At 28.5% G+C, this 17,176-nt stretch overlaps 1 protein-coding gene across 1 annotated transcript; it reads left to right on the top strand.

The window, feature by feature from the left end:
• Positions 1–4,175, top strand: LOC137838078 (probable chlorophyll(ide) b reductase NYC1, chloroplastic). The gene is made up of 10 exons (XM_068647300.1): positions 1–566; positions 665–743; positions 831–966; positions 1,091–1,165; positions 1,284–1,479; positions 2,003–2,071; positions 2,194–2,333; positions 2,506–2,628; positions 2,926–3,118; positions 3,584–4,175. The coding sequence occupies exons 1-10, from the start codon at positions 219–221 to the stop codon at positions 3,761–3,763; spliced, it is 1,539 nt and encodes a 512-aa protein (XP_068503401.1). The 5' UTR covers positions 1–218; the 3' UTR covers positions 3,764–4,175.
• Positions 4,176–17,176: the final 13,001 nt, after the last annotated feature.

The raw sequence follows: 17,176 nt of genomic DNA on the forward strand, positions 1-17,176 counted from the left end.
GTGGTCATCACACTCACCGATGTTCCTTGTTACGTTTCTAGTTACATGTTCCTTCGATCTAGCTTCATCTGATATTTTTCTCCACCAGCAAACTTACAAAAACTTCATTTTCAGTTTTCACCAAAAGGATAACAATAAATAAACCAATATCTCACACAACACTTCTCACTTACCATTTTCATGAACTTTTCCTCTTCCCATATTCTATCACCACATCCATGGCCACACTTGTCAAGCTCCACCTTTTCCCAGAGAGTTTGAGCAGCCATAGAACCAGGTTGCTCAAGAGGGAATTTAGCTCCTGCCCTTCTTCTGGGGTGGTTGGTTTTGGCCATAATTGTGATCGGTTCTCTGTAAGAGAGTGCAGGGCTTTCAGGACCGAAGATGGTGGGGATGCCAAGGACAAAAAGTCTCGAAATTTGAAGAAAAGTGAAGTGATTTCCAAAAGGGAAAGTGGGTTTTGGAGCTCCCTCCAGTCTATCTTGTTGAGGAATTTCATGGTGGGTTCAAAATCAGATGATGAGTATCGCCAAGCTGTGGTGAAGGTGGAGGGTCTGCTATCCTCGGTGAGTTTTTGTTTCTGTTGTTCCATCTTTTTTGGTTAATATTGTTGTGTTCTATTGAATGCTAAACATAACTGTGTTTGTGTATTGGCAAAAACAAGATTGCCATTCAAATTGGAAGGTATATTGTGACTATGATGAGCACTGGGGTCATCCTTTCGATTGGATTTCAGATGTCAGGTTGGCCTATATGCAACTTTCCTAACTGTTGATTTGTTATGCACTGGTTCGCAAGTGAAATGCTAAATTTTTGTGAGTTTTGTGAAGGTGGAGACAGTCAGATGGATGCATTGATATGGTACAGCTGGCTAGGAGGAGTGATCATTGGAACAATGATCGGTGCTAACATGGTGTTGGAAGAACATTGTCGTGCTGGTCCGCGTAATGTTGTCATAACAGGGAGGTAGAGTTACTCAATCCCCTTCTTCTGGAAGTGATTAGAAATTATCATTACAGAAACATATGACTTTGAGAATTGTTTTACTTTGATGGTATCTAATGATATGTTAATGGTTTGTTTTGTGCAGTACAAGGGGATTGGGTAAAGCCTTAGCTCGAGAGTTCCTTCTTTCTGGAGATCGTGTGATTGTTACCTCTCGAAGGTGGTGTTTCCAACTATGAGAACATTTTATAGAGATTGGAATAATATATTTTGTGGCTTTTGTGTACATTTTACTCACAACATGTTGTTGCTTCCACTCTCTCATTTTGTGAAGGCAGCCTCGAGTCTGTGCAAGCAACTGTTAAAGAACTTGAGGAAAATCTAAAGGAAGGCATTGCCAATTCAGTTGGTTCATCCCTGACAAAACTTTCTCATGCAAAGGTGGTAGGCATTGCTTGTGATGTTTGTGAGCCTCATGATGTGCGGAGATTGGCTGACTTTGCTGTCAAAGAACTTGGTTATGTTGACATTTGGGTAAGTGTTGTGGTGGTTGCTGTCGCTGTGAATCATCAGGTTTCATGAATAATTCAGGGTAGTGCTAGTGCATATGGAATCTAACCAATTATGGCACATAATAATAAAATCTTCACATGAACACCGGCTATTGGTTGAAGCTAATAGCTGAAAACTATTAAAGTTTTGGCAGCTGCAAAACTTATCATAATCTCAAGTATTTATATCCATCTTGTTACTTTCCCCTGTTGTGCATAAATTGAAATATAATCAAATAAAAGAAATTCTTTACTCATTTTGTATGGTATTTACTTTCTAGTATGGGTAATTAAAAACTAATAAATGGGGTGTGTTTCTACGTTCAGTATTTTGATGAAGATTAGATAAAGATTAGCCTTCGAGAAAGGGAACTGATGTGCTAATTTACTCTACTTATATGTTTGTTATCCCTTCAGTGAAGGTTGATTTTTCCATTGCAGAAAGCAGTTTTTATGTTTTTGGTTCTGATCCCTTTTGCATTTTTCACATTAAAACTACTGTACAGATAAATAATGCCGGAACAAATAAAGGTTTTAGACCATTGCTTCAGTTTAGTGACGAAGATATTAAACAGGTATGTGTTAACAGTCATTCATTCAGTGTTTTGAGACTGAGATGTGAAAGTTTTGTTCCCAAATAATCATTTATAGTCTTTACCCTTATTTTGTTAAGTTGATTGGTTTATAATTGTTGCAGATTGTCTCAACAAATTTGGTTGGATCTATCCTTTGCACACGAGAGGCCATGCGTTTGATGAGAAACCAAGCCAATGCAGGTCACATATTTAACATGGATGGTGCCGGTTCTGGAGGCTCTAGCACACCTTTGACTGCTGTGTGAGTAGCATGCATTTTCTCCTATGGGAGGAAGCTGATGATTCCACCAAGCTTTTGCAGAACTCACTGAAATATATATATGTATATATATATATATAATGTTCTTCAAAGGTGAAGGTGGATGGTGATTGCTGATGATTCTTACCTATCTTCTTTTTCAATTAACATGTAGATATGGTTCTACAAAGTGTGGCCTAAGGCAACTTCAAGGATCACTATTAAAGGAGTGCAAGCGATCCAAAGTAGGTGTCCATACTGCATCTCCAGGCATGGTTCTTACAGATCTGCTTTTAAGGTATCTCCATTGCAAACCTGTTTTAACTTGGTCCTCTAAGTGGTTTCTTATTTTGCATGGATCACTTCCCTATGTCTGCTTATTTTGAAGTTCCAACCTTTTTTTCTAGTCCACAATCTTTTTTCTGGTGGTTCTCATTGTTCTTATAAGAACTATCTATTTATTTGAACATGACATAGTTGGTCACTTTTTCCCCTCAACTAAGAACTTTCTTGTGTTCACTTCACAGCTTTCTATGATCATACAACTTACAAGTATCACTTAATACATGTGCTAACTAACTATGTTTTTCCACAGTGGCTCAACTGTTCAAAACAGGCAGATGTTTAACATCATCTGTGAGCTTCCTGAGACTGTTGCTAGAACATTAGTTCCACGAATGCGTGTTGTGAAGGGAACAGGCAAAGCCATCAGTTACTTGACCCCCCCCAGAATCTTACTTGCTTTGGTCACTGCCTGGTTACGGCGAGGTCGCTGGTTTGATGAGCAGGTGATGATTATTTTGAGGGTGAAATCAAAATATATTATCATGTTATGTTAATACAAACATGGTACACTTCATAAAAGAAAAAGTCTCAATAATTTCAAATATACTTTTTGAAAAAAATTACAATAGCAGCAAGGGGGTGCTGAAGGAGTAGGCATGCAGATACACATGATTGATTAAACTTAAGTACTATATTTCTTGGTGGATCAAGTTGTGTTTTGTCCTAATTTTGAATTTGAATTTATTGGGAAAAGCCTTAGTCCCACAAGCTTTATAAGTTCTTATCATGTACTAACTATCTCAGGTCAATTTGAGAGTTGAAATTTTTTGGATAAACATAAACTGATTCAAGTTATTGAAGTGGCATATATAACAACACCTTTTGCTGTAATATCCAATGCAATGTATCTCTGGTTAAATGGAGATAGGTAAATTGAGCAAGAACTTACAGCCATGTGTGTGTTTCAGGGAAGAGCTTTGTATGCAGCTGAAGCAGACAGACTTCGAAATTGGGCTGAAGACAGAGCCCGGTTTTCTTTCACAGATGCAATGGAAATGTACACAGAGAACACCTTGTTACCAGTCTTCTCACTTTCAGTTGTGTGTGCCTTCATAATTCTTTCCAGCACAGGCAACAACATGCTATAATGTCTTTCTGCCAATGCAAAAGTGCTTCTGTTTTCTGTGGACAGGCAATTTAGTGCCTGAAAAATCATCAAGACAACAACATAGTGAATCATAAACAAAGTGGATCTGTGTTTTTTTCCACCATGTCCACCCAAAACAATTATCGTTTGACACACTTACTTGCTGTCTGTGGCCTTTAGCTCAGACATTTGGTTACTTGTCTAAGCTCTATGTATAGGCTTCCCTGCAATCAGCATTCTCCATTGAGTTGCTTGTAGTCATAGTATGTTACCATGTATACCCTTCATTGAATTGTAGACTGTAGTGAAATCTCATATTTATTTGAATGTATGTTTACCTGGGAGCTTATATCTGAAATTTACATTGGACATTGGACATCACTCAGTTAATGCTACATAGATTTGTTTTTCAAGTTTTGTTGTTTTGATACCAGTTTCCTCAGTGATTCTACATCAGTAGTTCTCTCAGTGACTTTTTTTTGTAGAATTTGACTAATCATGCAGAACATTATCCAACAGTCTCTTTAATATGTTGATACCAGTTTACCACATGCATTCTGACAAGGAATATGGACTATTGGCATGATTGCTTCAGCCATGAAACAAATAATTTGGAGCATGTGATTCTTATCTAGCAATCCCTTATAATAATAGCATTTCTGCATAACCCAATTCTCAAATTTCAATGATTATATGTATATCTTTACAACGAAGGTGATTGGTGAGAGTGCAGTCCTCCTAAATTGTATGATCTTTATAGAATATGTGGATGAGACTAATTTGGATCCATATCTACATAACATTTATATTTAAGTCAAAACCAAATCATGTGTGACAATGAGGCTTTGCAGACAGAGAAATTTAGAATAACAAATATGTATATTCAATTCATTCACTTATATATTTGTGAAATATAAAATATCTTAATTTTTAGTTGATATTATAAAATATTATATTGTGAAATATAAAATATCTTAATTTTTAGTTGATATTAAAAATTTAATATCTAAAAAAAAATTCTAGAACATTGTTAATGTGGATCTCCAACATTGTTTTTATCGAAAAGTAAAATATTGTTGAATAGATATTTGTTTAAGCTTGTGAATTTTTGAATGAGTTGTTCTATTGAGAACTAAATGGAGGTGCATCTGGATAATACTTTACAACACCTAAGTCACTCTAAGAATTTAAAGTAATAATTGCAAATTATTAGATTATACTTTTTTTTATGAAAATGTTATAGTAGGTTTCCATGGATAGAAGTAAATATAGATAAAAAAAATTATTGTAGCTAAAATGTTAAACTATTTTGAGATAATTATATATGGGTAAACACGTAAAAAAAAAAAGATTAAAAGCATCTAACAATAATATGATATTAGATGTTTATTTAAGTTAATTTAGGAAAATCCTCTTTTTTTACAACTTCTTGAAATAGATTTTTTAAAATATATTTTTCCCTAAAAAAACATGTATTAAAACTTGAAACACTTCTTGGGCTGTTTCTTCCTGCACCTCCATACCTTTTTCTCTCACCTCCATAAATTTTCAAATTTCCAAAAATGTCCCTTTATAAAATTTCAGATTACATAATCTAGAAGTATTTTTTTAGAGACATAATTACTTTCTGGATTACATAATCTGAAAGTCTTATTTAGCTTCCAGATTATGTAATCCAGAAGCCTTTTTTCAAATGAGTTTCCGGATTATATAATCCAGAAACTATTCTATAGGGTATTATTCTATACGGTGACACAAGAAGAATAAAAATGTATTTTCATGTTGTGTATGGAGGTGGCGAAAGAAGATATGGAGGTGCAGGAAGAAACGGTCAACTTCTTGTTCAGTTTGGATACCAGTTTGGCCCAAAAAGAAATCAATTTCTTTTAGCACCTCCATATTTTCTTCTTGTTTCTTTATACGAATGAAAAAAGTTCAAATTGTTCATGAGTTGAAAATATTTCAGATTATTTTGAAATGAGTTTAATCTAAAAATATATTATAAATTTTACAATAAAAAATATATTTTTAGATTATGTAATTCGGAAATACATTTTAATTGGTATAATCAATAAATCTAAAATGATGGGATTAATTAGATTGATATTTAAACGAATCTAAATCAATTGAATTGAAAAATGACCCATTCCAATTTTATTTGTCTTTAATTTTTATCCAAATCTACTTGTGATAGTTTCTTTAAATATATAGACGTTTGTTAGGGTTGACTTTTCATTTAATAAAAAAATATTTAATTGAATAAGAATTTTCAAATATTAGAAGAAACGTATCAATGCAATTTTTTACTGGTTTTGGACTACGATTTATGATTTATTCTCTTTCAGTTCTTTCCCAATTTGAAATCACTTAGTTTTTTTGGTATATAATTAATACCAATTGTATTTACTAATTTCTTATTATCAACTTGTTTAGTCTTACTTTTATCAATATTATTATAATTTCCTTTAATACCTCATGAATTTGATTCTGTCAAGAAAGCTTTTTTTAATCATTAAAAAATATGGAAGGATGATTCTGAATGGGGTCCAAAAGTTAATTAAAAAAAATATGAGTAGATAATTGAGATTTAAAAAGGTTTTAAATAAAATTATGTTGGTATTTTAGATGTTTCAACACTAGTTTTTTTACATCTTTTTTTAGCGATTAAAAGAATAAAAACAAAACTCATCTAATAAATTTATTAACAATTTTTATTTTTATTTTTAAAATAAAAAATAAAAATGGTTGAAAAATATTTCTCAATTAATTTTCTTTTGTTTCTTGTCTATTGTTTAAAATCTAATAAAACATCTACGTTTTTTAATATTAAATTATTCTTTTTCAAATTTTAAAAGCTTAATAGAATACTAGAAAATTTTCTTCTCTTCCAATAAAGTTTATAATAATCTCTATTGAATATTATAATGTATTTTTTAATGTTTAAAAACTTTAAATACCAAAAAAATTATAAGAAAGTTTTTTTTAAAAAAATAAATTCCAATTAAATATATCTTAAAAGTATTAAAAAATCCATATCATATTATTCCTTTCTCATTAATAATGCCGTGACATTTTTATTGACATAACATAATACTATTGCTAATATGATGGCATAATCAAATTAACCCTTTATTATGGAATTTGAAAAAATGTAAAAATTTATAGATAGATAAAAAAAACACAAATTAAGTCTAGTTTAAATTTCAAATCTTTTAAAAGAGTATTAAGATAAATTTTTATGAAAGGAGAATACATATAAACAATATAAAAAATTTGTACATATATTATAATGAAAAGTGATAATATATATACTTTTTCGGTATAAGCAATATATAGTCTCACGTTGCTTAAAAGTTAAGGTTAATGATAATTTAAATACACATTCTTCTCTTAATCTACTGAAATGTCTTTTTAAGTTAACAATATTTTCGATGTGATCTTCCTTAACCTACAAATACGTCTTTTAAATAAAAAGAAAACTCCGACATAAACTTGGAACATATACCTTTTATTTTAGTGTAATTTGAGAGTTGAGGAATGAAAATGAAAAGTTGTTGAAGTGTAAAAATGGTGTGCATATGGCATTTGGCTTATGTGGGCTAAAGAAATTGACAGAACATAGAGTCAGCTGAGTCATGTGAACGTGAATCACTGAACAATGCATTCTGCCAAATTCCGCTAATCACTGCTTCTGTTGCTTTCCCTTGTCATTGTCATTTAGGAATACTCTCTTCATCAAACACCACTTTGTTCGAACTACAATAAATAAATAGTAATAATAATAGTTAATATAAATAAAGATATATAAATCTATATTTTATAAATAACTTTGGGTTGAAGAATTTAAAGCAAAATCTCTAATATAAATAAAAATAACATAAATTAGTCACTTAATGAATTTAAATTTCTAAAGTTATTATTAAAAAAAACTATGAGATAAATCATCCATCCCACTTTTTAATTTTGAATTCAAATCTTCTTTTGATTTAAACTCTACGACTTAAATCCTAAACTTTAAAATTAAAAAAAAAAAAACATGCCATAAATCATTCATTCTACTTTCATTTTCACTTTTGAGTTTAAATCTTGTTCCGATTTTAAATATATTGAGATAGTATCACTAGTTAGGTTAATTAACACATTTAAATGCTGATAAAAAATATATAAGTATTGTCGAGTTTAAATTTTGTTTGAATTTCAAGTTTATTAAGATAGTATTACTAGAGTCGATTATTATATCTGAGTATTGTTTGATTTGGAATTCAGAACTTCATCACAGTTTTATTATTAAAAACGTCTCAAATAACTAAACGAGAAAGATTCGGTTATTGTATCTGAATATTGTTTGATTTGAAGTTTAGAACTTCATCACAATTTTATCATTAAAAACGTCTCAAATGACTAAAAAAAAATTGTTAATTCTAAGTTATAAGAATATTGGATATATGGAATAAAGTTAATTCAATTATAAGAGCTAATTTGAAAAAGGAGGATTGTCCATGAAAGTACAAGAAAAACTTCATTTTGTAGAATTGTTAAATGCAGAAGAAAGTGAAGACTTAAATATGAAGCAAATGAGTGAATCCTAGCTGTTGAAACCAGACATGAGATTCACATTGGTGGTTATGAGTGTATATTCAGAATACAAACATAGCTTAAAAGCATCATACAAAAATGGATACAATGGCTAGGGTTGGAGCACTTGGTGAAATGACAACACAATATATTGCCTTCGCATTATGCCACCTTCATACACTACACATGCTGTTTCTCACAAGCCAAGTAAATAAATAAAACTATTAAGGAAGAGTCAAAGTAAAAAGAAAGCTAAATAAATATACTTTTTCATGTTCATGCCAACCTACTCAACAACAAACAAACAAGGCCTTATCTAATACAGAAAATGTTTTTTTTTAATAATACTTTTTTCGTGTAGTGACAGACGCTACAAGAAAATCATGAAATAGAAATATATTTTAGAGATAAAAAATAATTATTTTCTATATTGACTATATTAGAGACCATTTTAGAAACTAAAAAATTATTTATTTCTAAATTAGTTTCTATTATTGATAAATAATTTTTAAATTAGCATCTAATTAGCTACCAAGTTTTTTGCTACTAAATTTAAAATCTAAATAATTGGTAGTTAAAAGATTAGTAGCTAATTAAATACCAATTTAGAAACTATTTATCAATAATAGAAACTAATTTAGAAACCAATAATTTTTTTAGTCTCTAAAATAGTTTTTAATTTAATCAATATAGAAACTAATTATTTTTTTTCTTTAAAATTGGTTTTTGTTCCTGCTAGGGAGATGAGGCCTAGAGAACTATTGAAATCTTCGTCTTCCTCCTTTGGTTGGGCAGGTTGCTAGGACTTCACTGGGATCCTTCTCGCCTTCATGCTTCTCATTCGTCTCTCAGTCTCGGGTGAATGCCAAATTGGGGAGGTACCTGCAGAAGGCACTCCGAAGCTCAAGTCAATAAAACGGGTGATCGACACTCGGGTAAGTGCACAGTAATAAATGACGTACCTTGTTCTTTGGAATGTGTGCTATTTATATTATTTTAATGAGCTTACCTCATTGGGTCTAATTATTGGAATGGATCACACTTAGGGTTGCATTACCTAATTCTTAATTATAGATTAGTTTCACTGACCTTGGTTTGAGCGTTAATGAATATATGTGTTGGTCGGTCGGGTCATTCGTGGTGGTTTCCCTCGTCTCGATCGGATTTCTTTGGTCTTGGTCAGGAATCCCTGGTCTCGGTCTCGCCCATACCAGTACAGTTTCTATTTTAAGATTTTTTCTAATGAAATGATTGTTGTTAGTTGAGGTGTCAACTTAAATAAGATGTCAAATTACATAACTGAGATGATGAGATGTGATAATGATATCTAACCTGAATTGTTTTATATATATAATAAAAGAAAGAAGAAAGAAACCCTAGAGTGCAAAATATAGAAGACAGACATTCGTTTAAGATATATAAATACATGTTGTACCTTGGTTTTGTTTGAAAGTGGCCCCAGTTAAGCATGCATGTGTTGGTGTGGAGATAGAAATGTTAGGGTTACCGAAGAAGTGATGGAAAGTGGGGTTTGGCTTCGTATATTCTTGAGATAAGCATGATCCATTTAGGGTTACAATGAACTCAGTGGTGGACCTGTCATGTTCCTTTCTTTCATATTGCTTTCAGCTTAAACTCAACGCTACTTTCAAACGTCAAATGGACTGTGTAATTAAAGGCTAGGTGTTTAATTAAATCAACATTTTTACAATTTTTTTTATCAATAAAAATGGATAATAAATAAATTAAATTAAAATAAGCATTTAAGGATACATCGTACGGAAATCAGATTTAAGGTTTTTCACATCTTTCGTGTGAATGAAATGTATATGGTGATAAGTTTATTAACTTTGACTTTATTTATAGAGAATATTTTAATTGATATAATAGACTTTCAAGTAATTTTTTTTAAAATTTTTTTAATAAGTATAAATTACTTATGTACTCCCATAAGTTCTTGTATTTCCTCTTTTTTATTAATATTTTTTTCATGTGATAATTTAAAGGATAAACCTAATTGAGATATCAAATTTCATGATACACAACATGAAACAACATAAAAAAAATCATATTGAAGATTTTTACCGTGTACTCAATGTAAACTTGCTATACAATCATGTCAATAATTTTTTTCTTAAAACTTTAAAAAATATGTAAAGTTAATTTTTCTAAACGTTAAAAATCGTGATATTTTTATGTTTTTTAAAGTTTGAAAACCAACTTATTCCATTGATATAAAAGTATAGATACTTAATTATGCTTGACCAAAAACATATGAGAACAGACAAAATATTTTTTGTTTTGGAGATATTTGTTTGTACTTTAAAGTGCTAATTACTATTACATTCTTTAAGGTTTTTTCAGATTGTATTTTCTTTTTGACATTTACAATAATCGTATTTACAAATACAAATTGTAATATTTTTTAACCATTTTAAGAGAGCTAATAAAATATATAAAAGAAAATATCCGTCAAGTAGTATTAAAGCAAAATACTTAATTATGTTTTTAATCCCTTTGATTTGGGGCAATTTGCTTAATTTTTCTTTTAGAATTTAAAATCATTTTTAGTACTTCAAATTTAGTGTTTAGAGATTAGAGTCATATATACAAAATGTTTTTTTTTTAACTTAGGGAACCAAATTTAGAATTATTCTAAATTCAAGAGATTAAAAATATAATTAAACCATAAAACAATTAGAAACTTTTCTATAAATTTCTAAAATGGAGGGATATATATAGAATAAAATCCCAAAAAAAAATCTATTTAGAACTATTACATCACAGCACTCTTTTTGTTGTGGCATGACCTTACTTTTGTTTTTCTATGGCTAAAGTAGTTTTTTTTCTGTTTATAATACAGCTAGTTGCTAGCTATAAATAAATAAAGATTTAGAGGTTCTCTTTTTGGTGGGTGTATATCTCTGTCAATTATTATTGAGATTCCAAAAAAAAAAATCTTTTGTCGATAACTTTTTTTTTTTTACTGAGATTCCAAATTTACTAAGCAGCAAGAGGAAGTGAACTATGAAGAACAAGAATTTATGTTTCCTTTCCGAGTATATGGCTAATATGCTTTCATGTCAACCACATATCTTATTAGAAAAGGCATCAAATATCAATAATCTTTAATCAATTCCTCAGTTAGAATGATAGATTATAATTAAAGTTTACTTTTAATATAATATCAGAGTTTATCTTATTAACGTTTAGGTATATATTAAAGATTCCATGGTAACAAGAAATAAGACTAATTTACAATATATAAGTGAACGCAATTATTATCTTTTTTTATCAACAAAAAATGAATAAATATAAATCATTTTAGGGGTGATTCAACTCTTGTATAGAACAGGATCCACTAAATGAAAAACCTTACAAATACAATCAAACACCTCAAGTTCATCCTACTCAAATAAAAAGTCTTGAAGTTCAAAGTCACTTAATAAAAAAGATACAAGCGAGAGGATCAATGCATCAATTACAATAAGAAAAGTAAGCAAAGCAGATTTATATGTAACCCAAGACCATACTTTTAGTTGGACCAAGGTGAACATTTCTGAATGATCAATCACTCCATCTTTAAAAATATGCTTGTTTCTATGCTTCTAAATTTCACCAACAATTGCAATTCAAACACTTTCTCAAACTATATTGACCTTAATAGGAATATTTAACTATTTAAAATGTAAGAAGTGTGAATCAGGATCATGATGGTCTACCGACATCAACCCCAATCAAGCGTAGCACTGATTCCAAACTAGTCAAGCAATTATGTATTCAGAAAACAAATGTCTTGTTGACTCCACTTCCACCCTACAAAACAACATAGGTTGCTAACAACTGCGACCCCACGTCTTTCTAAGTTGTCTTTAGAAGCAATCGAATTAACCAACACCCTCTAAGCAGTGAATTGAGTTGAAGAAAAAACTTTAGTCTTGTCCTTTCTTGGATATTGAGCTTTATTGGTCAGCTGTTTATAGTATTTATACCACTAAGCCTAAGCCTTGTCCTTTGTAATTTATCATTAATTAACAAATAATCCATATTTAGTTTTAGTCATAATACGCTAATCTTAAACCATTCCTTATCAACATCATGAAGGTTGCTATCCTGATCAACATTCGAAAGGTCGTCAAAGCAAGAGATTACATTAAAGTAAATTAATGATCGAAAAACCAAAAAACTAAAAGAATGAAATCAGATCAAGTAACATCTCATAAGTGTAGAAATTCAATCTCATAAGTGTAGAAATTCAGCATACATATACTCTTACAGAGATTAATAAGATTGTGTATATATTTATTTTGGATAGATAATAGGAAGTTTAAGACAAACAAATCATTATTTGAATCTAGTCAATTAAGAAAAATGAATAATTCAAATGTATTAATCATCTTATTTATATTTTATATGCAACAAACTAGTAACCCCAAATAATTTTTAAGAGACAATTTTTTTAAAAAAAGTATCACTTTTTAGTAATTTAAATTTTAAGAGGCGACCAGAAAACCATTCTTTTCCTCCTTCTTTATTCTTTTTTTTTTCATATTTTTCCTCTTTACACATCTCCTCCCTAAATTTCTCTATTCATTTCTAATTTCAATTCTCATCTTCTCCATAACCAGATCCTACCAGCAAAGAGATAACAAAGCACATATAAAATATTCGTATCCAATCAAAATTTGATATGGAATAAATTTACTTTTACTCTATGAATAAATTGATATGTGTAAAGCTTATGAAGTCGAGATTTGTAAACTATATAAGTATTTAAAAAAATGTTAATAATTATTATGCTTACAAGAGATTATATGAAGTTTTATAGTAACTTAAATAGCTTATTTTAGAAAACTAAACTTAAAATTTAAAAAATATAACATAAATTGCATGGATCTCTTGCCACAGTGTGTTAATTAATCACAAATATCACAAGGTCATATTCATTACGTTGACCTAAATGTTTATCATGTTTGAACCAAAAAATAATGAATTTCCTTAAGGTTTACTCTCTCCCTCACTCTTTTTATTTTCCAGCTTCAATCTTCATTATTTTATGATGATAAAGCTAAGGCATATAGTTGGAACACAAGCAATATTCAATTTGTAATTGCTTAGAATTTTGAATAAAGTTGGGAAAAAATGATTAAAAAATATAATAATAAATAGAGAGTTGACGTTTTGTTTTTGGTATTGATAATCCATGTTGAAGAATAATAAAATGATGGAAGAAAGTAAAAGAATAGGTAAAGAGAATCGAAAATAAGTACAGAAAGAAATTAAAAACAAAATGGTTGAGCATAACATATTGGGTCCAGAGAGTCAAAATCAGACGAATGTCACGGCACAAATTATGAGAGAAGTTCGAAACCAAATATAATAATTCTCTGTGATACACCCATGTGCCAATGTGATTCTGTTTACTTTTTTATTTTCTTATATTGTTAACATATTTTAATAAAGATTATACACTAAAATTAATAAAATTAATATTTTTTTCGAATTCTATTTTTATATTTAAAATATTGATAGTTTTTGAGTTAAAATTTTATCACAGTTTTACTTTTAAAATTTAAGGATTCAAAGATAAAAATTTAAATTATATTTTATATTGATTTTTAAGTGATATGAGATTATTAGGTGTACATTAACAAGTTTCTAATCGAGTTTTAAGGGGTTTGAGAGTTCACTTTCCATTCTCACATACGATAAGGAAAGAGTGAGTGATCGATCATTACAGAATCTTCTTCGTGGCTCAATTAAAAGTTTAGTCTTGTATTACCTCCAAAGTTCCTTCAACTTGTTTTTCCTATTTAGATTGGTGTCTTGAAGTGATTTGTTTTATATTGGTCATGTGTTTGTTTTGTTGTTGGTAAGGGATGAATATCGTCTTTCTTATGTTGAGTTGAATATTTGGTGTTCAAGATGTATAAGGGTTGGACCACTCCTCAAGTAACCCATATTTATTTATTTATTTTTGTCTATTAAAAAAAAGATGATGTTAATGTTTCAACCTCAAATATGTTGAAATAACATCATTAGGATCAATAGGTATTATCCGTTTTGCAACTTGAAACTCTGTCACCATCTTATTCTTAAACTATGAAGCTCGGACACTCCTTTTAAATGGCGTGTCGGTGTCCGATAGAGTATCGGACACCGACACTCGTATCACACCTGTAGGACACGTATCCGTGAAGTGTCCAATTCAAAAAGTATTTGTTAGATTTCTGACAATTCTAACACAATTTTAAAAATGAAAAATACATTAATTTTCTAAAAATTCAAACTTTATTTGTATAAATTGTTATTATGATTATAAAAATAAGAAACAAATCATTGTGAACCAGTAATGAAAAACATCTTTTTGCTCCACAAAATAATCCGAAACATACTTGTGCACATAAATATTTATTGTCAATTTATATAATTCATAATTATATAATATATAGATTTGTGTCCCATATTCTACATTTTAGAAATTTTACGTATTTTCGTGTTCGTATCTGTGTCGTATCAGTATCCGTATCAATGTTTGTGCTACATAGTTCTTAAAAGACGTACTGAAAGATTAAAAAAATATATTTAAATTGATATCCATGTAAATTATTAATCTCAACATGAGAGATTATTGAGTATATCGACCCAATCCATTAAACTAAATCAAATTTATAATGTTATATGTTGGTGTGAATGTGTACTTCATCTAAGAACAAAGGAAATGGCATGTGAATCTGAGCAGCATACCCACCTTACATAACAGAGCAACACAGCAGAAAATGACAGAAGAAAATTGAATAAAAAATTGTTGTTATTCATATGTTATTTAATCGCTTTTATTAGTATTTAATTTTACTGTGTTTCATTTTATATATCCAATAACTAATGCAACTACCATGGAAAAAAAAAGCAAGCTTCCCAACCTGTCAGACATGAAATGCCACACTGTCGGAACCATATTTTTCCTCAATTTCCATATGTTCCTAATCTTATCAATTTCATTTTAATGCATACCTAATTTTTTACTATAAAAGTACATTAAATATTAAAATTATAATTAATGTCACAAAACCACAATATTATAAATAAATTACACTCCCACCCTTTTGTAAATTTATACACTTCTTAACCTCTTTACTACATCATTATATATCCTTTTAAAATATCAATAAATTGGTGGTTCAAATGTATTAAATAAGGTCTTAAGTTTGAAAAATAATAGATATATGTATAGGTGGAGAGTGGAAAGTGTTAGTAAAAATATAAATTTTATTGTTAATTAAGTTTCATTCTAATTTAATTATGTTGAGATAATATTGTTAATGTTAATTATTGTATTTGAATTATTATCTGTTTTGCAACTCAAAATTATTATCATAACTATCTATAAAAAGATGATTGATCATCTAATAGATAAATTGTTTATTAAAATATCAAAAAATATTTTTTGATAAAATTTTATATCAAACCTTAAACTAAATTACACTCTTTTTTTTCTTCATAATTTCTCAATTTATACTGCTTAATTTTTTATATAATCCTAAATCCTTTTAAAATACCAATAAATTTTCTGTTTAAGGCTATTTCAATCTTCTTATATGAGGTTTTAAGTTTAAACTTTATAAAAAAAAGAAGCTAGAAAAGGAGATAATTAATCATATTCTTTCACAAATATTACATCATTAACAATTCAAATTAATTTATGTCTGGATTTATTCATAGAAATTGTTTTTCTAAATTTTTGTTTTTAACTTATAAATAAGATTTTTTTTCATATTTTTATTTTTCAGAGGTTTTCTGAATAAATTTGTCAAAACAAAAGCAAGTGGTAGATAAATTTTTAAAAAAAATAAGCAAAGATAATTGATAAAAAGTCGTAGTAATACTCGTTATTTTCAAAATAGACTTAACTTAATATACTAATATGAAAGACTAGAATATAGACTAGACTAAAAAAACTATGACTTAAACTAAATTAGACAATTTTCTATTGCATCCTTAGGACGTGACTTAAATGAACTTGGTTATATATAAAGAACTCATCTTATAAAATAATAATTATATTTTAAAAAATTATTATTATTTTAACATGACATAAATATATTATAATTATAATTATTTATATAGTTGATTTTCTTATTTATTTATTTTTTTAAAACGGGTCAAACTTAAAAACTTCTTCCAGAAACACATTCAATCACTCCAATATAATTTTTTGAAAAGGTCGTGATAAAATCTTTAACTGTTAACAAAAATAGTCAAGGTTTAGTGGTGAAAAATGAAATACATTTCACTAAAAAAAAATATTAAATAAAAATAATTAATCATTATATTAACTAAGTTATATGTTATTTTAAATATTAAAAAATTATTAATATTTAAAATAAATTTTATTATTAGTAAAAATATATAAAACGGTATTTAAATTTACTATTAATATTTTAGATTTTAAATTAGTTTTTAAAAGATTAATAGAAACTAATTTAGAATATAAAATAATTAATAGCAAAAATATTAATAATTAATAGTTAGATACAATCTAGAAATTATTTTATAATTTTTTATTAATAATAAAAATTGTTTTGCATACTAATAATTTCTTTAATTTATAAAATAATTTTAATTTGGTCAATATAATAATTAATAATTTTAGTTTTTAAAATTAGTTTATATTTAATAAAAAAATTAATATTTCTAAAAAAAAAATTGTGAGAAATTCAAGTGGATAATTGCATTTTGTTGATAAACTAAGTTAAAACTTTTTAGAAAATATTTTATTCATGTGTACCTAGAACCAAAACCAGAGAACATCGAAAACTATTGTGGTGTTGTTTGGCAG

The sequence above is a fragment of the Phaseolus vulgaris genome, chromosome 4 (assembly GCF_000499845.2).
Source record: "Phaseolus vulgaris cultivar G19833 chromosome 4, P. vulgaris v2.0, whole genome shotgun sequence".
NCBI lineage: Eukaryota > Viridiplantae > Streptophyta > Magnoliopsida > Fabales > Fabaceae > Phaseolus > Phaseolus vulgaris.

Coding starts and splice junctions, on each gene's coding strand:
- LOC137838078 (XM_068647300.1), top strand. CDS start 219: ATGGCCACACTTGTCAAGCTCCACCTTTTCCCAGAGAGTTTGAGCAGC. Junction 967..1,090: donor AATGTTGTCATAACAGGGAG/GTAGAGTTACTC, acceptor TGTTTTGTGCAG/TACAAGGGGATTGGGTAAAG. Junction 3,119..3,583: donor GTCGCTGGTTTGATGAGCAG/GTGATGATTATT, acceptor TGTGTGTTTCAG/GGAAGAGCTTTGTATGCAGC.